The sequence below is a fragment of the Barbatula barbatula genome, assembly GCF_947034865.1.
Source record: "Barbatula barbatula genome assembly, chromosome: 7".
In the NCBI taxonomy this organism is placed as follows: domain Eukaryota; kingdom Metazoa; phylum Chordata; class Actinopteri; order Cypriniformes; family Nemacheilidae; genus Barbatula; species Barbatula barbatula.
The window spans coordinates 1,957,918-1,981,814 of record NC_136770.1 but is presented as its reverse complement, the minus strand read 5'-3'; the positions used below and the strand labels follow the sequence as shown (position 1 = coordinate 1,981,814).

The 23,897-nt window shown below is 38.9% G+C and overlaps 2 protein-coding genes across 2 annotated transcripts; both read left to right on the top strand.

The window, feature by feature from the left end:
• Window positions 1-49: 49 nt before the first annotated feature.
• rapgef4b (Rap guanine nucleotide exchange factor 4b) lies at window positions 50-14,694 on the top strand (the record flags this gene model as incomplete). The annotated part of the gene is made up of 9 exons (XM_079461176.1): window positions 50-180; window positions 2,774-2,916; window positions 3,331-3,419; window positions 5,027-5,173; window positions 12,969-13,041; window positions 13,123-13,181; window positions 13,554-13,660; window positions 14,286-14,407; window positions 14,507-14,694. The coding sequence occupies exons 1-9, from the start codon at window positions 113-115 to the stop codon at window positions 14,692-14,694; spliced, it is 996 nt and encodes a 331-aa protein (XP_079317302.1). The 5' UTR covers window positions 50-112.
• Window positions 14,695-15,313: 619 nt separating this feature from the next.
• On the top strand, window positions 15,314-23,480 carry LOC306896245 (rap guanine nucleotide exchange factor 4-like; the record flags this gene model as incomplete). Its single annotated transcript, XM_079460048.1, has 21 exons — window positions 15,314-15,346; window positions 15,636-15,692; window positions 16,652-16,798; window positions 16,994-17,100; window positions 17,195-17,280; window positions 17,594-17,667; window positions 17,768-17,929; window positions 18,019-18,029; window positions 18,094-18,107; window positions 18,525-18,550; window positions 18,668-18,746; window positions 20,015-20,161; window positions 20,815-20,912; window positions 21,013-21,138; window positions 21,225-21,403; window positions 21,506-21,596; window positions 21,929-21,979; window positions 22,094-22,181; window positions 22,308-22,372; window positions 22,456-22,510; window positions 22,604-23,480. The coding sequence occupies 21 exons, from the start codon at window positions 15,314-15,316 to the stop codon at window positions 22,729-22,731; spliced, it is 1,824 nt and encodes a 607-aa protein (XP_079316174.1). The 3' UTR covers window positions 22,732-23,480.
• Window positions 23,481-23,897: the final 417 nt, after the last annotated feature.

Below are 23,897 nucleotides of genomic sequence, written 5' to 3'. Positions count from 1 at the left end.
GTTGACGACAGAGGCGAGGAGGGAGGGAGGGAGAGGAACGATACCCGATGCTGATGCGCTCAATCGGTGGGAATCTGCGATCCGAACACGAAGCACACCGGTGGAGCCGAAGATGGTGGCGGTGCACGCCTCAGCGCAGTCCGTGGCCTCCTCCGAGTGGATTATCTGCCTGGATAAGAGGTGAGATAGACAAATGAGATCACACAAAAGCGATTTTAGGTCTGTTTATTTCAATGTCCTGCAACAAGGTGACTGTAGCCGAATGCGCGATTCCCCATCCCGCATCCGCGGTGCATCACCTGCATCCAACTGGTCGTGTTAAATGTACATTCAGTGCGCACATTTCAATTGATGTCTCATATAAGCATTTCATTTTATAAGTAGTGAAAGAGATGAGATCGTTAAGATGAACGAAAGACAGGATTTGAATGAACGATTTTGCCGGCTTGGTCATGCATGTGCGCCCTTTGCTCTGTGGTGTCTTTGTGTGTTTTTTATTATTTTGTGGAAGAACGGATGTTGCATTATCGAACTGTGTTGTGTGTTTGTGTCTATGTCTGTGTGATTGCAAACCCGATGAATTACAAAAAGGATGAGTTAACCTGTCAGTGAACCCGGAGGCTTGCAAAGTTGTGTTGTTCTAAACATAAACCACTCTTAGTTTACAAAGCATTAGGTCTCCAGTTAAGTTATTGATCTTCACCGAGAATATCTCTTACTTTGAATCACAGCCCCTCCTAGCCCAGACACATCCCTGCAGGTTACCATGGCGATGGGAGGGAAAAGTGAGATCACCTTACTGGGCGTGATGGCTTTCCAGAGGCTGATGTTTTTAATGGACTATTAAAATCTCTTTATGCCGATCAATTTAATGCTTCTTAAGGATATCTGTAGTCTCGCTGACACTCTTTTAACATGAGAGAAACACTCTGGGAATCAATAAAAGCGCACACATGTTCAGAAACGCACTGCAATGTTGGATGATACCGCACAGTTTCTACACATCACACCATGAATATTCTCTATTCTGACCGAGAGTTCAATCTTGGTTACTTTGTTGAAAATGAGAGTTTGATGTGTCTGATTTCAAGAGAGTGCTCTATCCGACCTAAACCCAATGTGCAGGCTCCATCGATACTTCGAGTTTGCGCTTGGGTTTGTGCTTCTCATGAATATAAAAATGGTACTTGTTTTGCACAAGTGCACACACTCCTCGTCTATCAAACCGGTATGACTCTTTATTCGGGAAGCACAAAAGAAGAACCGTTTAGGAATCCTCACATAGCTTTTTCATGCACAGTTCACGGTGACCAAAGCTTTTTTTTTGTAGTCCATTTGACTTCCATTTATCTATATTTCATGCCTCGTGAAGCCACGTAATAGCTGTGACGTGCAGGCCAGATTTTGCCCTGCCGTGTTCATTGTTAGATGGCACCGAAAATAGTCGCATGCAAATTTTGAACCATTCCTCTTTCGGACATCATGGAAAAATAACAGCACTGATGTTTGTAATGCCACTAAAGCTCCGTCTATGATGTCAGATTTTCCTTTTTTGGAATAACCGCTTTTCTACAGAACCAAAGGGGAAGGTTCTCTTTCAAAGGGGGGGGGGGGGGTCTTCACAGTGAAATTGTCAGGAAATGGATTTAAAAAACAGCGAGAGAGACAGACATAGCTTTGCTCCTGCGGCTATACTGTAATACAGTGTCCACTCACAGTACCCACAGCGCCGCTGGATATATGCGGGTCATGTGTTTCCACTTCACTGAATCGCAACACATCCAGAAGAGCACAGAGACCGGTCTGTATCATATGGGGTTTTTATTTACTTATTTACAGATTTTCTCGGTGCTCCAAAAATGATATGAGGGTAATATACTGTATGTAGGTCATAATTTATTCATCCTCGGTTGGTTCAAAACCTGTGACACTTTCTTCTGCAACACAAAAGAAGATATTTAGAGAAATGTCTCTGTGGTTTTGGTCCATACAATGGAAGTCAATGGGGGTCAGTGTTGTGTGGTTGTCAACGTTCTTCAAAATATCTTCTTTTGTTCTTCTGCATAAGAGAGAAACTCGTACAGGTTTGTAATAAAACGAGGTGAATAAATGATTATTTTGGCTCTTTTAGTTCTCGCACTACCTGGAAAAGGTTTGGTAAAATGAGTTCATGATTAAGTCTCGTCTTATTGCCGTTTTAATTTCCCCATTTGAAGTTATTATCTCCATGGCAACAAGAAGTTCTTGCCCAGAAGGAGTACGCTGACTTTGTTAAGCTAAGCGAAATGCATGGACACACACATATGAGAAGCATTACTTTATATACACAGCGAGAACAACAACAAACTCTTCATTATCATCTACAATATCTCAATCCGTCATATGCCATGACGCAAAATGATGATCCGGCCTGCTTTAACCTATTATTTTATTATAATAAAATGATGTTTAATCCTGATCGATTTAGTATTAAAAAGCGTAATGGAAAACAAGCCTAATAACTGAACAAATTGAGTCAGTCCAACCCGAGCACTTCTTTTATGAAATGTTTTCTACGCTGGCCACATCTAAAGACCAAAATGTTTCGTTTCCATGTAAGCAGATAGTACAATGTCGATACTGGTGCATTCCAAACAGACCCAACTTTATTTGTGTTACGCCTGTTTCGAATACCAACATGACATCCCGGTCACATGCATTGTGACAACTTCAGGATTGTCTTGGAGGTCACGTGTGTCTATCCAGGCATAGCATGTCTTTGTGTGTTTGGCAGGCCATCAGAACGCTCAGGGGAGGACGTGGACATCATTCTGGCTCGACTGAAGGGGGTCAAAGCCTTCGAGAGGTTTCACACCAACCTGCTGCAGCAGATCTGCATGTGTGGCTTCTATGAATACCTGGAGAAAGGCATCACCTGTAAGAACCTGATGTAGTTTTGTATTGCGGGGTTGTTTCTCTTTTTCTTATTTGGATTTGATCCGTGCAAAATATCTTTTCACAGTGTGGGATTCTTGAGTTGGCTACGGACAGTGCATCGTTTGTTTTGCAGTGAAGTTCTACATCATTACTATTTCACAAGGTGGCTAAATCATTACATTTGTGTGATATGAATTGTACAAAAACAAGCTTTCATTTATTAAACCATCACTGGATCGTAATTACTTAAAAGTACAAATAGGATTTTACTCATTCATATGAATTAGCCACCTTGTAAAAAAGTTGAACGAATGAATTGCCATGAGATTTTGTAATGAAACAATGTAAAATTGTCTTGACATTGAAAAATAAAAGATACTTTCTGAAATATAAACTCTGTTTGTTTGGCCACAGTGTATCGACAGGGTGATATTGGTACCAGCTGGTATGCGGTTCTGTCTGGTTCACTGGATGTGAAGGTGTCGGAGACGGCCAACCATCAGGTAAACCGAACCAGGATCGTGTACAACATTAGTCTGCATGCTGCATGTTTACTGTTCTGTTTAAAACCGACTAAGAGGAACCTTTTATTTGTGTATTATAAAAGCATTTTCTGTAATGCTTCAACCGAATCATATTGAGACTTAGCTCATGTCGTCTTACATGTGTCTATTAAAACTTATTTTTACACAGACAAGGTTTAAGCCTACAGTCTCAGACTAAAATAAGTGTTTGAGGAAACTTTTCAAAGCGCTATACTTAAATGATCAACAGTCGTCTTTCCAGTAAAACAGATCCATTAAAGATCTGTTAAAAAAATGGAAAATTCTACATGGTGCATTGATCTAATTCACATAATAAAGCAATAAAAAAAGAAATCCCTTCAGTCCATTATTGTCAATTGAGTCTAAATTGCATTTAATACCCAGAAGCACCAGAGATTTTCCCTATTCCTGCGCAAAGAGATAAATCCTCCATTCAGAGCATTGCCTCGGATGTTTCAGGGACACAACAATCGAAAATCTCTACAGCAAACGTCAGATGGGACCGAATCATGTTTTCATGTGGTTTGAGGAAGCTAGGAAAGGAATTAGACACGGGAGAGTGTCCTCTAACATCTAGTTTCTATTTTTATTTTAGGAGAAACACCTGAGACAAAATTAATAGGTAAAACAGAACCAAGCTTTCATGCGCTCTGAGCGTTATATTATATTTTAGGGCTGTCAAACAATGAATCGCATCCAGAATAAAAGTTTGTCTTTAGATAATATGAATGTTCTGTGTACTGTGCATCTTCATTTTGTATTTATAAACACATAAACATACATGCATATACATAAAAAAATATTTTTAAACATTTCAATTATTGTTAAATATTAATAAATCCAAATATTTCCTAAATATATATACATGTATGGGTAAGTTTTTGTATTTATAAATCCAAAATGAATATGCACAATATAGATTATGTAAAAACAAACATTTGTTCTGGATGTGATTAATCACGATTAAACGTTTGACAGCCCTATTTTTACGTTTATCATTAACATATAAGAGACTGAGTTGTGCTTACAAAGAATTTCCTGCAGATTTGCTAACTGACTCATGATGTCATGTTATTTTAGACACTTGTTTTTACAACACTGTGTAATGTTCTGCAGCGTTGGGTGTTGCTCACATTGATGCATGTATGTGAAAATTCCTCTTTCTTCAATGCTATTGCAATGGTTATTGCTTTAATTTTATGGTGTGGCAATCGTCCATTATCACGCTGCTCTTACAAAATGAGTGTCAAATGCAAAACTATGACAAAAGCAAATGTGTTCATATATGATTCATGCACAAATGTGCTTTTGTTTCGAGCGATGATGTTTTTCAACCTCACCGAGCAGATGCTCGTATACCGTATGCATACATTTACATAAAGATCATTAAGATTCTATAATTAGCTCACAAAGATGTCATGCCTGTTTCCTGCTTAGCTGGCAGAATAAGGTGCTATCAACAACAAGATCTGAATCTCTGTGGAACGCTGGAGAACTTTATAAATCTATATGATTGTCCGTCTAATTCTATCAAGTGAAGTCTCTTTCTTTTCCTTGTTCAACAGGACGCTGTAACAATCTGTACTTTAGGGGTAGGGGCGGCGTTTGGAGAGTCGATCCTGGATAACACCCCCCGGCATGCCACCATCGTCAGCCGAGAAAACAGCGAACTGCTGCGCATCGAACAGAGGGAGTTCAAGAGCCTGTGGGAGGTTTGTTTGCCTGCTGTTGTTTTCATTCGATTTGCTGTATAACATTGTCATATCATTAGTTTTGTGTGTGCCTAGTAAGGGTGTGTGTGTGTGTTAGCGAGGTGTATTCTGAACTGTAAAAAGGTTAGAAATGTATAATACTGAAAATGAAGACAACAACAATAATTAAGTATACAACAGATAAAAGAAGGATGGGAGGAGTAATACAAAAATGACATGGTTGTAATGTTGCCTCTGTTCCCCCGTGGCCATGATAGAAGTGGGCAGAAGTCCCCGGCCCATGTTACGCCACAAAGGGGCGTCAGGGATGTCACCCCCAGGACACTTCCCATTCCAGGCCATCAATCTACATGCCCCGCTTATCCTATTCTCTCTTTTTTCTTTTTTCACCCTTCACGTTTTAGCCAATCAGAAAGAAGGGTAACTGTCTTTTAATTTGTCATTTTTAGATACATCTGTGCGGGGGGGAGTGTGTGTGGTTCAGGAGATGGGGTGTGGTCAAGATGGCGCTAGCAACGCAAAGGTCATGGGTTCTCAGGGATTGCATATACTCAAATACAAACGTATAATATACTGCAATGTAAGTCGCTTTGGAAAAAAGCATCTGCCAAATGCGTAAATGTAAATAATAATATAAAACAATAAATCATTAAAAAATGTAAATAAAGATATCTAAATAAATAACTATTACGAAATCAAAGTATTAAAGTATAAAAATTAAGTTCAATTCACTATGTCTGACATAAGAAATGACTCAAATGGTGTGACGGTCACCCATCAGGACCACCAGAGGGCACTCTCTGATGTGTTATCGGCTCGACTGGTCCTCTGGTCTGATCATTGCAGTCATATGGCATTTCTCCTCAAACTGTCCGTCACAGAATCTTAAAAAGCTGGTCTGCGATTCCAACGCTACTAAAGTGTGAATGTGTGTGTGTGTGTGTGTACGCTGTGAGCAGTGGCGGCGCCAGGGGGGGTCTCAAGACCCTTCCAAAAAACGCCTTGACCCCCCATTAGACCCCCCACCCCTTCCTGATTAAAAAATATTTGATATATATTAAAATATATATCCGGGATAAAGATTTAAAAATCGTTCTCTTCAAACTACGCAGAACAATAATAATTAATAATTTAATCGACATATAAAAAAATATAAACATCAGAATCAATGCGACGCCCTATGAACGTTGCTGCCGCTGCCGCTGCGTCTTGCGTCATTGCGTTCAAGGCGCTGTCGCGCGACCGCAAGAGCTGCTACGCACTTTTCTTGAAGCTAAAAATGGATCGTTTTGTCATACCTAAAAAAGGGCGGAGGAGACAGGTGAGCAGATGGAAAGAAATTGCGCCTCATCGAGCGCTACAGCGGGCACAGATGGTGGGAATCCTGACGGCGGAGAGGATTTAACTGGGGATTTAATCCATTGCCCAGCCGAGAAACCAAGACAGGCTCAATTTAAATCATACACGCTTAGTTCGTTTGGATTGTAAATATGTTTTCTGTCATGGGTGTGGCAAACGCCGCCGCTACCACGCGCTGTTATGGAAAGCCAACAGGGTCAGAAAACGCGTGCTTTTAATCGCCGTATTAATATTGAAACGCCGATTTCTTAACGCCGCCAGGCGTTAAATAAACGCCGCTTGACGCTAAACTAACGTCACACGCCGCCACGCGTTTAAATAACGCCGCACGCCGATTGGCGTTAAGTTAACGTCACACGTCACTCAAAATGCAAACGTAATAGCTCATTTGCATAGCCCGTCCTTTTCTAGGTTGTGGGCTCTACGGCAAGTCGGAGCATCCAGTTTTGCAAAAGCGCGGGTCAAAGGGATTGATTTAAAATAAAGTCAGGAGTTCAATTCATTCTTATTATGTCTACAGAACCTAATCATTATTTTAGAAGACGCCTATCTGCAATAAGGGATCGCATAAATTCACAACTTGATTGTTTGTTGGAAGCATCACCAGAGCATGGAGAACAAAGTATTGTAGACAGGTAACATTAATAGCTAATTATAACGTCAGAAATGTATTGTTCATTTTTTAATACCAAGATTTTCCCCTAAAGTATTAAACATCATTCACTGCAGTCAAATTAACCATTAACTTGCCGTAGAGCCCGCAACCTAGAAAAGGACGGGCTATGCAAATGAGCTATTATGTTTGCATTTTAAGTGACGTGTGACGTTAACTTAACGCCAAGTTAAGTGCTGAGGCGACACCAAAATAGCATAATGAAAAACATTTTTTCAAATCTAATATTATTTAATTAGGCTATAGAAAAATGATTAGGCGGGCACATTTTAGCCATGTATATGTAAAAAAACACGGCCGAACAATCCCATATCACCACCACCCGCCCATGTACGGTCCGCACGGCAGCGCCGGTTGATGGCGCGTCCGCCTGACGCAGTGTGACAGACGGTAGTCTAGGCAACTTATTTGGAAATGGCCCCGAAAAGACATTAGGAGTCAGGATCAGAGAAAAGAAAGAAGAAGAAACTGCGAGATGATGACCGTGCATCACATGCAGGTATGTCCATGTTTAATTAACTTAAATTCGGGAAATGTGGATGTGCTGCTACTAATTCTGTTTACTGAAGAAAAGTTTGCACTTTCAAATGTGTAGTGTGTGTTGGCTATTCTACATATGTTTGACAAAGTCAGCAAAGCTGTGAAGATTTTACTTTCTCTATTTAGTGTTCCTAGGTTTTATACTGCGATGCTGCTATTGTGTTATTGGTATTGAGTTATATGTTTGGTAATAAAAAGTTAAACTGGCAAATTTCAGGGTGGGGGGAGGCATCATAATGGAATTATGCTCAGGGCACCAATATGACTAGCAGCGGCACTGGGTGTGGATATGGCAATTAAAGTTCGAGCATATTGTTTGCAAACTACAATTGATTAATTAATTAAAAACAAAGTAGTTGATATGCTGTGTTGTTTTATTTGTTTATAGCATTAATATGCAGTTATTACCCGTGTCCACTGTATTTTCTGTTGGTTTTCATGAGACCCCCCTTTAAATGACCAGGACCCCCCATTGACCCCCCAATCAAAATTGTCTGGAGCCGCTACTGGCTGTGAGTGTAAGCCAGTCTGTGCGCTAATAGATTTAAGAGTCATGCATTGGTCTTTGAAGTTCGTCGTGTGCATTTGAGTCGAGAAAAGATGTATTGGGATTTTAAAGCTATACGGCTTTATTTAATGACATAAAGGGTTTATCATGGCTCTCAATCCTCAGTATACCAGAAGTGTGTTGGCTGATATGCTTTACAAAGACACTTTGAAGATGCATTTTGTGCATGAAGGTGTTTTGATCTCTGTGTATGCTTCTGCTTGCTACGCGTCCTGGAAAAGGTCGTATTGGTTGCTTTAATGAAATGAGAATAAATCACAAATGGCTTGGAGTGGAGGTTCGGTGCAGCTATGACTTCAATATGCTGGTTATTTGTGACCTCTTTAAGGATTTAACAGGAGGTGATTGTGACTCAGTGTGTGTATAGACACCGAGGGCGTCCGGCTTCTGTTGTTAACACTGCTTGTGTAAATAGTTTCAGCATCAAGTCTCATCAGCTTTCCAATGAGCATATGTGCTTTATTTCTGTTGCATGTCACACACACACACACACGCAGCGGCATAGACGGAAAGGGTTTTGTGTTATTATGTGTTATTATGATGCACTAAAGCAGACATGCAACATCAAATATGTATCAGTCTCTATTGCTTCAATGGAACAATCCGGGTGAAGGTCTCTCTCTCTCTCTCTCTCTCTCTCTCTCTCTCTCTCTCTCTTTCTTTGAGCTTTGTCTCCCTCTTGTTTTCAGACGAGTGCTCATGAGAGAATGTTTTGTCTGTATATGACTGTGTGTGTGTGAATGAGAGGCAGAGTGACAGAGTTGATATAGAGTATTTGTGTGTGTGTGTGTGTGTGTGTGTGTGTATGTGTGCGTGCGGATGCGTGTGTGTTTTCCATTTCAAAGCATTCGCGTAATGTTAATAATAAATGTAAACATTACCAACAAAGTCAACGGCCTCCTTTATTATACTGTATGTGTATACACAACTCTACGCTACGTGCCAACACAGTCTGTTTATATTGTACGCTTTAAGTATAAAGTATACCCTGTGAAAACTCATTTAAGAGATTTTTATCATTTATAAATGATACCTCACATTATTTAAAAGGAAGTAATATCATAATGACCAAAATATGAGGAAAACAGTGAGAATTGTCTAATCTCAGAAGTCATTTAACAGATGCTTTTATCCAAAGCGACTTGCAGAGAGTTCAGGGAGCAATAAGCAATACGTCATACTAAGCAATAAAACAATAGGTGCTATTTCAAAGTTACTAGTTTCAGCAAGGGCCAGACAAATACCTGTTGAGAGAAAGAGAGAGGGTTAGTTTTTTGTTTTTCATTTCATATGCTGAGAGTCAAACTACTGTTGAAAAGATTTTGCCGACTCAATCTGTCCATTTATTTTAACTTTCCGTCTGTTATCTCGGATAACCCCGCCCCAAACAAACTGTGATTGATCGCTTCAGATGTCCATCAGACGGCTGGTTCACTTCAAGCCTCCAATAGCTTTAGATGTAGTCAGTCTCCAAGTGTACAGTAAGTCATGTTTGGATAAAAATGTGTTCGTACAACCAGTTACAGAGCATTTGGACTTACATCACAAAAGTAGTAAATTACAAATGACTTTTTAATTGCATTCTTACTTCTTACTTTGTATCAAAATGAAGATTTTAAATTCAATATTGTTTTATATAGAACAGTTGAAAGTATATAATGCAAGTACATCATAAGCAACTTTAATAAGATTGCTTAAAAATTCAAAGATATTCCTTATTGAATTTAGTTACCCATTTTCACCCAGCACTGTTTACTGTCACATATTCACTATAGTTTTGGTCTAGACGACATCAATGAATGGGAAGAAAAGGGTTGTACTAAAGAGGGGGGTACGTTTTCTTTTTAATGGGGTCATGAGACATCCATCCGGATAGTGAAACCCACAGCTCGTGAATAAGTGCTGTTTCTTGTTTCCCATCCAAAGAGGGGTTTTTTTTATCAAAAGCAAAGCAACGGTATGAAGGTCAGAAAGAGGATACAACAAATAGTCATAGTTTAATAACATAACATTATATCATTATTACACGGAAAGGTTATTTTCCCTGTTAAGTTTATTGGTGTAAAAGTGTAGTAACCATGTTTTTTTTGGCAGATAACCATTTGTATTAACTACAAATATCATAGTTAAACTGTGGTTTTTGTGTTGAGAGCATAGTGAATTTGTAATTACTATGGTTTTACTACAAATAAAACCCGAAACACTGAACTATAGTAAAATAATGGAACCAGGCTGCATTCATGCATTTCGAAAAAGGTTTTCCAACAAACACACTTTTACAAAGACAGACAGACCACCTCCCAGATGTGATGAAGGTGATATCACTACTGCTGCAGGACACACGCACGCACACACACAGCTGTCTATTCAGTGTAAATACGATTTAACAGCTTTAATAATTGATGAGGACCGAAGCTTTTGAGAGCCTTTTAGCAGCCCAAAGTCTCTCTCACTCTCTCTATTAGATGTAGCTCTACGGAAGAGGGTGAATTGAGCAAACGCAGCTCTCTGATTGGCTACGGCTATTGCCTGGCAACGGCCACTAAAGTCCAGTCGGATGCCCAGCCGGAGCGCTGGAACATCATGCGTACATTACTGTGTGTGACAGGAGCGGAAGGCGGCACGTGTTTGTGTTGATGTACGTGTGCGTCGGACTGGAAAAGATAAAAGTGGGTTTTGTTGGATGGTGCTGGGAAGTTTACATTTACATTTAGTCTTTAGGAAGTACATGTAGTCAAGAATCACGTCTGCAGGGATTCACAGCTGGAGACACAAAACCAGGGTGAGTCTCATAGGCTCAGCATCTTTTGTTATTTCCAAACACAGTTTTATACTGTAATGTTATTAGATTATTTATTATAATATTAGATTTATGTTTAGCATAGTATCGTACACAAGTTTTTCGCTGTTTTATTACTGTTCTTATTTCTCATGTGAAAACAACAAAAACATTTTTAAAATATATGATATATATATACACATAAATATTTTACTTTAAACCACACCAAGTTAGTTATGCTTAAACAATTCATATTGACAGAAATAAGAATTTTTGTGAAGTACAGTGTTGTTTACTATATACTTTTTTATAGTGTAGATTATTTATATTGATTATTTATTATTTCTCGATGTGAATGATGGGGTATAGAGAGCCTGTGTCTGAGGTGGATATCAGCTGTTATGTGCTTGTGGATGTGAGTTGAATGTTGAGGGCTCGCTCTCGGGGTCAGGCAGCAGGGGGCACTGCCAGACCTGGCACCCGGCGAGGAAATACACTTGCTCCGTGTGCTTATGTGCTCTTAATGACATAATCCTCGCTGAATTACTTAACCTACATGAAGACGGCCAGCTGGAAGACTGAACAATGTATTATTCCCCGCGTGTGTGCCGGGGTTGGGAGATGTTAGGAAAAAGTGACTTGGCCTTTTGTGTAAGATTCAGGAAACAGGAAGGAACCGTGTATACAATGTGCATTTGTGTGAATGGGGCAAAGCTGGTCAGAAACGGTGCCTTAATGGCTATAAGCTACAATTCCTATACACACGTCATTTTATAAGCAGATTTATTTGGCAAAAATAATATGGTCAGGTTTCATCTGAGACCTTAAACTGTTATTTAAGGTTCATTGTGTGTGTATGAGAGCGCTCGGAGGATCTCAATCCCTCAGCATGTGTTGAAGGATCCTGCTGGGGTTACACCAGTTCTAATATGCTAACAAGGCTGGCATGCTGTTTAAAAGGGCAAAGCACCACTTTTAAACCAAATTAAATATCGGATTTTAAGATTATGGCTTAGTTTGAACGATTCTTGAAAGATTCTGTACTGTATGTGCCAAATTGTGTTTTATCTTAAAAACACAGTATAGGGAAATAAAGCGGGGGAACATTTTGCAAAAGATTACGAACACAACAATAAAAATATATGTTTGCATAATATTATTAACTTATGGAATGTATAATAAATCAAATATTACATAATTGAGTCTAAAAAATGATTCAGAGCCTTAGTTAATATCACAAAAATAAACAACTTTATTGATTAGAAATCCAACCGATAATTTCTCTGAAAGTATTTATATGTATTATTCAAGTGAATTTAATGAAAATAAATACGTTTTTAATTAACAAATAAAACATGTATATACCCTTAATATATCTGGTGAGTTCTAAAATAAATATTCGAGTCACTCAGGTTTACTTTTCCTTATATTTTCTCAATATATAAAGTTTATTTCATTGATTTTGAACGCCTTAAAAGTTACTAAAAAAACATTTTATTCTCTTAATTCCAGCAAGAAACTCGATTCTGATTTGATTAAGAAAATAAAGGAAATGATGGTGTGATGCTTTTAACATCATTCACACGGTATGAATGAGTCATCCTTCGGCCATTTTGGAAAGATGTGAAACAGGTGCAGGATAACGTGTGTGTTTGAACTTTAGGTGAGATATCAGACGGGTATCTGTGAATCCCCTCCATGAATCACCTCGTAACACATCACCATGGTGATGTGGAGAAAAAAAGAATAAAAACATGAATATTCACAATGGTGCCCAGGTAGAGAAGCCTTGAATGTGTGCGGCTGTCACCAGGATGTAGAGGCAGTTCACCTGAATTCAAAATGAATTCATGATGATGTTTTGTGTGTGTTGCAGAAATACAGACAGTGCATGGCCGCGCTTCTCGCCCCGCCGTACGGAGCCATGGATAGTGGCACTGCAAATGACAGTGAGGACACATAAAACGGCCAGGACATACGTGGTCCTTCTGGCCTATTTCTCAGCGATCTCTCTTTCTTTTTTTAAACAGGGATGCCGAACAAGGACAACACAGACCCTCTTAATTTTATGTCAAAGAACCTCAACAAGGTATGATTTTCAGATCCAGATTTTCGTCCCCGTATAAATTATTCATTTTATTCAGAAATTAATGTGATCTTGGCACAAAGCTTTAACTGTGCCGTGTATTGAGTTTGCTTTAAACATTAAATGCGCGTTTTCCTGAGAACGTTGTGTTTGTTTGGATGGTCATTTGATGGTAACTCAAGACCGCAGGCTATGGTCAACCTGTTCACACAATGTTAGGCTGATGGTGCGTAATGTGCTCATTGAATTTCAAACACAATCTGCTGACTGAGGCTCCTTTATGTTATTCACACCAGCGTAGGTGTGTGTACCACACGAGAGTGTGCTTTTCATTGTATACTTGTTTGTGTGTCTCTCTCTTGGATTTTACTTTAGGTCCCATCAGAAAAGATCCTGAAGGCAGAGAAAGTCTTACGTAACGCTATACTGGCCAGAGCTCCTCACATGATCAGAGACAGAAAATATCATCTGAAAACCTACAGGTTTCTTGTGTTCATTTCATTCGTATGAATTATAGTTAACATGTAAATCGAAGAAGGGAATGAGAAATGAATTTCTGCTCAAAGAACATCAATGTATTTTTCATTCTTGATTGATTCGTTTAATTTGCCTTCATTATTGTGATCAAATGACAATTATGCACAAAGTATGTATAGCTCGAATTAGAATTAACTGTACTGCCATAAATATAAAGTCTAATAATCACCACAAAAATAATTGACAATAATAAAACCTTGTGTCCTTACACAGGCTTTATTTTGTCAATGCAAAATATTTGTATGCATTTATTTTTTGCATTTTGATTGACTCATACGTGTGTATATCACGGAACGGCTAGGAACCACAACGAGGGAAGATTTCTAGAGTAATACTTTTAATAAAAGTCCAAAAAAATAAATAAACCAGCCAGCAAAACAACAAAAACAATGGACAAGGGAACAGGTTGAGTATACTATATATATATATATATATAGTGTCCAGTGATGTGGCTGATGACCGGCAGGTGTGGAAGCATCATGGGACATGGAGTCCGTGGGGAACACAGGAGAAAACAGGCACGGGGACAGACGGAACGCTGACAATTGTATTTCGTGTGTTTTTTTACAGGCAGTGTTGTGTCGGCACCGAGCTGGTGGACTGGCTGCTTCAGCAGAGCTCGTGTGTTCACAGTCGAGGTCATGCTGTGGGAATGTGGCAGGTACTTCTGGAGGAAGGTGTCTTAAACCACGGTACGCACATCTACCTCTTCAAACAACAAAAAGTGAGCATTTCATACTGCGCCAAAGCAATGGTTTTACTCTCATCTGCCTTTACTTTCCTGTGAGCAGTCGACCACGAGCTGAACTTTCAGGATAAGTACCTCTTTTATCGTTTCCTTGATGATGAGGATGAGGATGGCGTGTTGCCTAGCGACGACGAGAAGCATGATGCTGAGGAGGAACTGCAAGAGACCCTTCTCTTCGTCTCTCAGATCGGCCCTGATGCACACATGCGGATGATCCTCAGGAAACCGTGAGTAACCCCGTAGTGTCTTTACTCTAGTGTCGTTGTATTAAATATGCCTCTTTCTTTCTCTGATTTTGCTTTCACTTCTCTCTACAGGCCAGGTCAAAGAACCGCTGAAGATCTGGAGATCATATATGATGAAATGCTGCATATCAAAGCGCTCTCTCATCTCTCGAACACTGTAAGTTTAACTTCTGTTTATCATTTTACATATATATTTTCGAACACATAAAAGTTTAGGGTTACTCGGCTGAAATGCATTTCATGATCTTTAAGAAAATCTGTTGATCAGAAGGCTGATGTCTGAATGTTTTAAATTAATAAGGTGGAGAAAAATATTACGTTGCAAATATATTTAGTCATTTAGAAGATGCTTTGATCCAAAGCAACTGACAAAGTGTTCGGGGAGCAATAAGCGATACGTCATACAGGAGCAATAATACTATCGGTGCTAATACAACGTTACTAGTTTCGACAAAATCTAGACCACTACCTGTTGAGAGAAAGAGAGAGGGTTAATGTACATACATTTTTTTCATTTGTCTGTCAAGTATTCACAGAAGAGATGGGTTTTAAGCAGTTTTTTGAAGGTTGGGAGAGATGTGGTTGGCCGGACTGAGTTAGGAAGAATGTTCCACCAGAAAGGAGATATGAAGGAGAATGTAATGCTTACTAAAGATGAAAAAATGAAGAAAAGGCTGAAAATAAGAAAAAAACTTCTTTGGAACATTTATTATAATTCTAGGCAAATATATAGTTAGACTAAAATATTAAATCATTTTGATTTATACAAATTTGTAAATACATCTGTGTTATTCCATACTATCATGTCATGCTTAAAAATGAATAATTAACTCTTTGATCAGAAGTGTAATGAATTCATTTACACTGTCTGGTTATGTCTAATACTGTATATGCTAACGTGTGCTGTGGTTGTGCTGCCCCCTGCAGGTGAAGAGAGAGCTCGCTGGTGTCCTTATCTTTGAGTCACATGCCAAAGCAGGCACTGTCTGTAAGTTTGAATATCACTTTAAACACATGATAAAATGTTCAGATATAGACATATTAGATAATTATGCTGTGCAAGGTTCATGAATAGAAAGGGACAAATCCTGGTCAAAAGTATTAGTACCGTACCACCATCAAAGGCTTTAGTTGTAGTGCCACAGTGTGTATTCATTGATAAAGTGATGTTTGCATGCATAACCTTATTTTCTGTTTTCAGTGTTTAATCAGGGGGAAGAAGGCACGTCGTGGTACATTATCCAGAAGGGATCTGTTAACGTTGTTATCTACGGCAAGGTGGCGTTCATGAGCTTTTATGAGACACTTGCATTCACTTGTATTTCTGTGATTTACAGTGACAATTTTGGACACTTGCGTCACACTAAAATGTTTAAATGTCATTGAATTACAATACAAAATATTAAACCATGGTGGCATTTGTTGTAAAGAACTTTTCATTTCACTAAGCACTACAATAAACTGCAAAACAGCAAAGATACTGTTCAAATAAAAAGGCAAAAACTGTCATTACTATTGTCAGGACCTGTGTGAACATAAGGGCAATTGACATCATCATACATCTATTCAATTTGTTTTGATATTTTGTTATTTTATGCAATGACATTCCTACGTTTGTGTCTTGTACGTATTAAAAACATATGACAGTAATCACATTTTGTTTAAAAGCTTTCCGCAATTTTGCATAGTTTTAAAGCGGCTTTACAGAAAAGACTTTTTAGTTTTAGAGATATTTCCATAATATGTGTGTAAATTGTAAAACTGTAAAAAAATAATAGGATCATAATAGTCATTCATCGTTGTTATCAGATCATCATTTTCGTCGTTTTTGCTTTTTAAACATTTCTTTTTCTATTATTTAAAAATGCATATTATAAAATATCTATAAATAAATAATCATAATGTTTAGGTTTGTCAGACTGACGTCTGGTGTGTGTCTGTAGGGTGTGGTGTGTACATTACATGAAGGAGATGATTTTGGCAAACTGGCCCTGGTGAACGACGCCCCCCGCGCTGCCTCCATCGTCCTGAGAGAGGACAACTGCCACTTTCTGAGAGTGGACAAAGAGGACTTCAACCGAATACTCAGGGTACAAACACATACACACATCTTACCTCCAACACTGAATGTACACCAAGGACAAGAATGTTTGAGATTTCAGTAGAATCTGTGAACCTCCCCTGCTGGGCGAGTTTAACATGATATTTCCAAATTGCTCATAATTAATTTTGTGTGTGTATATAATGTAAAATACTAAACAATGTTTATATTTGTGTGTGCGTAGGATGTTGAAGCAAACACAGTGCGCCTGAAGGAGCATGACCAGGATGTTCTAGTGTTGCAAAAGAGTCTTCGGCCCTCCGGCCATGGGAACTTACCTGTCCACTTCAAGTATATAACTATTTTATTTCAGTTCATTCTTACATTTCTTTATTATTCAAGTGAAATATGCTTAAATCAAGCTGAATTTTTGTGTCCGTGGCAGGTACACTGTGATGTCCGGCACTCCAGAGAAGATTCTGGAGCATCTTCTGGAGACAATGCGACTGGACATTCATTTCTCCGAACCGGGTATTTTATCTGAAGTCTTTTTCAAGGGATTCCTGTAGTTCACCCCAAAATAATACTTCTGTCGTCATTTATTCACCCTCATGTCATTGAAAATCTGTATATCACAACAAAAAATATATTTGGAGGAATGTCTCAGTGGTTTTGTGCATACAATGGAAATCAAGTCCAGTGTTGTTTGGTTACCAACGTTCTTCAAAGAAAGAAAGTCATACAGGTTTGGGACGACATGAGGGTAGATAAATGATGAAAATTTTTATTCTTATAAATTCAGACATAAATCATTCCTTCAAATAAATGTTTTTTATTCCTTCAGATCCGGCTCTGGATGACTTTGTGCTCATGCACTGTGTCTTCATGCCCAACAGCCAGCTGTGTCCTGCCCTCCTGGCTCAATATCCTGCTTGAAGAATCAATCGATCGATTTGTCTCTCTGTGTTTGTCACCTCAATGTTCCCTACGTTGTATTTTCAGTTCACTTGTTCCTTAGCCCGTGTGTACCTATCACTCTCAGGCTTCTCAGGGCTCAGAGCAGGAGCGTCTAGACTACGCCCTGGCCACTAAGAGACGGGTGCTCAGTCTGGCTCTTCGCTGGGCTGCCTTGCAGGGCCACCATCTGCTAGAGGACGACACGATGATCGGCTTTCTGGATGTTAGTAACACACACCATGTTAGATGTCGCTCACCACCTGTCTGCTCTGACATGGCAGATTCCATAGATTGTTTTGTTTTTGTTTACAGGAGCTGCACGGGTTCGTATCGAATGATTCAAGAGTTTTGCGTCCGCTGAAGGAGCTTTTGCCCGAGATTGAGAAGATTGTCAAGCAGTAGTAAGAGTTTTTTTCACCAAAGATTCTGTCTTCAGAACGATATCGGCAGTTAACTTCCGGTCTCTGTTTGGCTAGGGTGTCTTATAATATAACTTTTTATTTAATTTATGTTCATATTTAATTTACATTAATATTTTATTGTATAATAATTGTATTAAACAAACTATTTGTAGAATGGGTCCTGCAGTTTTGATGCATTTAAATCAACCGTATGGTCCATTGACATCTGAGTCGATTTTTTCGCAAAAGTAACGGTTCTTTTCCGTTTCTTTTGCTTGTTATCTGAAATAATCTACAGTCACGTTATTATTTGTGAATGTGTACCGGAAGTTAAGGGTAGTCCACGGACGCAGTAACGTTTGTTTATGTTGTTGCTTTGAAACCATCTATAATGTTATCTCTTCTCTTTCAGTCCAGATGATGCAAGAACTTCTCAAAAAAAGGTAGCTGAGCTCTGCTTCCTACAGAACAATCTGTCTGGAAATCGGCTTGTGATGAATAATACATACATTTTCATTATTTTATTGTTTGACTTGATGTTTTTCTCTGTGATCTCTCAGCATAAAGTTCTCCTGAGACAGTTCAGCTCTGGGGAAGAGAGGCTTGCGAAAAAGCAACCAATCAGGAGCTTTGATGACAGTGAGTATGTGTATGTACAGTAGTGACAAAAAGTGACATCTTTGTCCTTTATTCCAACACATTTGTACTGCATGTTAAGTCATTGAAATGCACTTCCTGCATGTTAAAATAAATCCTTTTTTGCAGAAATAAATATTTAATTTAAATGCACATTTTACCCAAAAATTTTAATTGTTTCACCGTTTACTCACTCTTGTGTCATGTCAAACCTGTATGACTTTCTGACCTCTGCAGAACACAACAGAAGATATTTTGAAGAATGTTGGTAACTAAACAACATTGGTTGACTTCCTTAGTGACTTCCATTGTATAGACACAAAACCACATAGACCTTTAATATGAAATAATTGTCTCATTGCGATTGTTTGACCTCATTGTGATGGTTTCAGATTATAACAATTATTGCACATCTCTGAAGAAGACACAAGGGGGAGCTGTAGTGCCTGCGTATTGCATATTTTAGTGTACAGTATATATTGTAACTTTAAGTATGATAATACTGGAAAAAATTACCAACACAACCACAACACCATCACTTAAGCATAAACCATAAAAATAACCTGCAGTACAATATTATTTTACATTATATTATCTCAGTGTGAAAACCAGCCTTCCAAAATGTCATTAACACAGAAGTAAAATAAATTCTTGTAGTCTTGCAAGTGACCAAAAAACAGACTAGGAGCTTTTCTGCTTCTTCATTTCACTCCTGATCAAACTTTATTTATAAGTATTTGGCAGTTGTATTATTGACACGTTAAAGTCAACACCTTAAATATATGATGACTCCATTTTCCCGATGTATTTCCTAGTAAAAAACAGTCTTATATTCAGAACCATGTGGTCGTTTCAAAGCCGAATAAATAATGTGTGAGAAACTAAATGTCAAAGCCCTTAATAAACAGACAATTAATCGTCAACGATTTGTTATAAAATTCATCATCAGCTAAATGTGATATCCATGACAGCCCTAACTGAGACTTTTTATTAAAAGTATTACATTGTTCTTAAGATAAATTGCAGGACGTTCGTATTCCTTATTAAGAAGTTCTCGAATATTAAGTTCATCTTTATTATTTTCATAAGAAATGCTTTGTAAATCAATCTTGAGAAAATGTTGGAACCATCTTAAAAAGTTAAGAATACAAATCATTTCTAACCTTTCTTCTTTTATATTGGAAATACTACTAACATTTTCTCCAGTAAATGTACATTAATATTCTCATCATGCTAATATAATGAATTCTTGATCTGTTTTATGTGTGTAGTACTCTTAAAGGTTTACTGCAATGATCACACGTACACCACCATCCGTGTTCCTGTGCTGGCCACGGGGAGAGAGGTCATCTCCGCGGTGACGGATAAACTGGGATCCACCGAAGAGCTGCTCTTAATAAACCTCAGCGCATCTGGAGGTGATCCGCACACATCCCGACACGCGTATGAAAGCGCAGGCTGATTGGACACGGATGAAATATTAGTTGCCCTTGGAAGTACCACACAAACAAACGTTGCATTTTTGCTCCGTGTTTTGTTGCTCTAGCAACATTGTGCTTAAAAGCAGATCTATTTCTGTCATTTCAAACTCATCTACGGATCAGTTTCAACCATCAAAAAGCCTTCGATGTAAACCAGCCTATGTGGAAATTCTCCCAGAGGATGTTCTTTTATAGCTCAAAAAGGTCTCAGTTTAGTCTAGTTTACTTTACTATAATATTGCATTAGAGAAATAAAACAAATTCCCATCCATGGAGGTGTAAAACGAATGAAGATTGTAGAGGTAAAATAATCTGGTTTGGGGTCAATGTGATGAGAAATGTTTGAGTTCATATAAAGCTCTTCAATAATAATGACTTTAGACAAATCCGAGTTCAGTTTGTGACATTGTTGAGATCTTTTCTGGTTGTTTTTCTCTGAAGAAATATCTGTGATGCAGACTTTGTCCAGGAAAAATACGATTTTAAAGCGATCTCATCTGTGAATTTTCTCGTGCTTTTGTAGTCTAAATATTAAGGCTAAGCGTTCAGGCCGTGATTTCTGATGTGACTAACTATGCATTTGCGTACAGAAAAGCAGATTTTAAAGCCCAATGACGTGTCAGTGTTCCAGTCGCTGGGAGTGAATGGACGATTGTTTGTCTGCTCCAGAGAACAGCTCGACTTACTGGTGAGATCAAACGAACCGTGTCCCTTAAAGCTGTTATCTATAACGTTTTCTTGTTGTTGTTAAAAATAAACAAGGTTTGTAATTTTGCCACCATGGGTAGAATCCTCTTCCGGAGCAAGAGGGTCCGTCCACGGGGTCTATGTCCAGTTTTGAGCTGATGAGTTCTAAAGATCTGGCCTTCCAGATGACTCAGTACGACTGGGAGCTTTTCAGCTGCGTGCATGAGGTCAATATACCTGCCGGCACGCTGATACACACAAATAAGGTTTTAAATCCATGTTGTGCATCGATCGTGTGTGTGTGTGTTCGCAGTACGAGCTGGTGTATCACACGTTCAGCCGTCAAGCATACAGGCGCTCCACGGCGAATCTGGAGCTGTTTCTGAAGCGCTTCAATCAGGTTCAGTTGTGGGTGGTGACGGAGGTCTGTTTGTGTGCAACGCTAAGCAAACGCGTTCAACTGCTCAAGAAGTTCATCAAGATCGCCGCCCAGTGAGCGCACAAACTCAACACAACACGTGATGAATATGGCTCTGTGTGAATTACTGACTGGAGCGCTGCATTGCTTACGACATCTTGTATTTGTTTCCTCAGCTGTCGAGAGTTTAAGAATCTCAACTCTTTCTTCGCCATTATCATGGGCATGTGCAACCTTGCTGTCAGCCGGCTCGGCCAAACATGGGAGGTCAGTGCCACGTCATATTTTTGTGATTTACTGTTTTTAACATAAAATCGTCCGGCATAATGAAAAGAACGTATTTTTGAGTAAGACCATATCAAGAAGCCAACTTCTGGTATTTGTTGTGCAAATTAGTGCAATGTCAATAAAAGCATTCAGCATATTAATCATATTATAAATAACAAATTTGTGATATATTACATACATCTAATCCTAATATCGCCTAATATCATTATTAAATTATGCGACTTTGGTCTTGATTTCACAGATGGGGACACAAATATGGCGATTGAAGTATGTTTCTTAATATACAAAGTTTATTTCTTACTTTCTTTTAGAAATTACCCAGTAAATTTAAGAAGTTCTACGCAGAGTTTGAGAGTTTACTGGTGAGTCTACTGCAAACGTGTTGCATTTTCACATTTCTTAAAGGAATATTCTGAGACGTACGTTATTTTTCATTCATCAATTGTCCGTTATCGATCTATTGTCTACATTCCCAGGATCCGTCCAGGAATCACCGTGCATACCGCCTCACTGTGGCTAAAATGGAGCCGCCAATCATTCCGTTTATGCCCCTCCTCATTAAAGGTGTGTGGGGGCGTGGCCTATTCTGAATATTCGTTGTTACGGCCAAATAGGAATAAAAGGCATTATAAACATTTGAAAGAATCCGTCTGTTCTATTGCAAAGCTAAACGATACGTTCTCTTATCAGACATGACATTCACTAATGAAGGGAACAGGACTTTCATTGATGGACTGGTGAACTTTGAGAAGATGGTGAGTGTTTTTCTTCGGTCTGTGACCACGGATCCACGCAAACTGTCTGAGAACATCGCGTTGATATTTTGTTCTCCCCGCAGAGACTGATTGCTAACACAGTCCGGGCGATGAAGCACTGCAGGAGTCAACCCTTCAGTGAGTCAACTACACATCGATCTGAAATCGAATTTGAAACAACACCCGATCTAACATGTCATTATCACTGTTTTCCCCTCTGATCTCCACCAGATGCCGAAGCATCTCCGGCGAGCAAGAATCCACAAGAAGTGAGGAATTACGTCCGGCAGTTGAGCGTGATTGACAACCAGAGAAGACTATCACAGCTGTCCTTCAAACTGGAGCCAAGACGGGGCTAAAGACCAATGCTCTCTCTCCTTCTCTCTCTTATTCTATCTCTTCCACAGTATATCCAGTTTACAACATTAAAATCAATTAAACCTTCTGTCAACTGCCTAAGCAGTTGTATTACGTCTGTATGTGCAATCACTGCCAACTACGTGTACGAGATGCATTCTCATATGTGTGCGTGTGAATAGCATGTTGCCGTCTGTGAGATCCGAAGGTCAGTTCAGCTCGGATGCCGAACACGCGAAAGGTTTGTGTTCTTATATTTGTAAATGTAAGGCCCGTCATCACGTTCAGTGTCTACCGACGTTCAAGACCTGCCTGTGCATTTCTATGAACCTTCGAAATCTGAACAATCCCCCAGATGAGAATTAAGCGCAAGCCACATATCATGCGTACAGAGACACATTGATCCTTCGTTCGCCACAAAAGAACCTCCAAGGCCTCGATGTCCGTCGGTGTGTTACGTTACGTCCGTTCTATATGTCAGCATTCTGGCTCAAGGACTATTTTTGTGCTAGCAACTTACCTCTCGCCATAGCCTGTAGCATTATTGATGTCATTTTGTATATTGAGTTACATTTGTATATTTTTGGACCCATTTTGCTAAGTTATCATAACTGGCCACAGAAGGCCTGCGTTTGTTCTCATCCCGCCTTTTGGAAAAGTGAGACGCTGTCTGTGCAGGGCACTTCTTTTCTTTTAGGAAAATGCCTACGGATTGTACAAAGTATGGAAATAAATGTATTGTTGAACTCTTTGTGTTGCTTTGATTTGACTTTTAACTCCTAAAAGGTTTATATCTCCCATGACAAGAAATACTGTAGTACACTTTAGCATTTACTATAGTGAACTGTACTTGATACCACAGTGTTTTTGAATCACACTAAATATATGAAAGTACACAAAACAGTTGTATGTCTGTTAATTTCCAACCCAAAATATATAAAAACTTTATTTTTGTGAGTGGATGGCCTGCTACAGTGCCTCGGATTAACAACTTCAAAGGCGATTTTCTCAATATTTAGATGTTTTGCACCCTTTACTTCCAGAGTTTTAAACTCTTGTATCTCCACCAGATATTGCCCCATCTTATCAACCCATATATCAATAAAAAGCTTAACTATTCAGCTTTCAGTTGATGTAAAAAGCTCAATTTAGAAAAATGTACCCATAA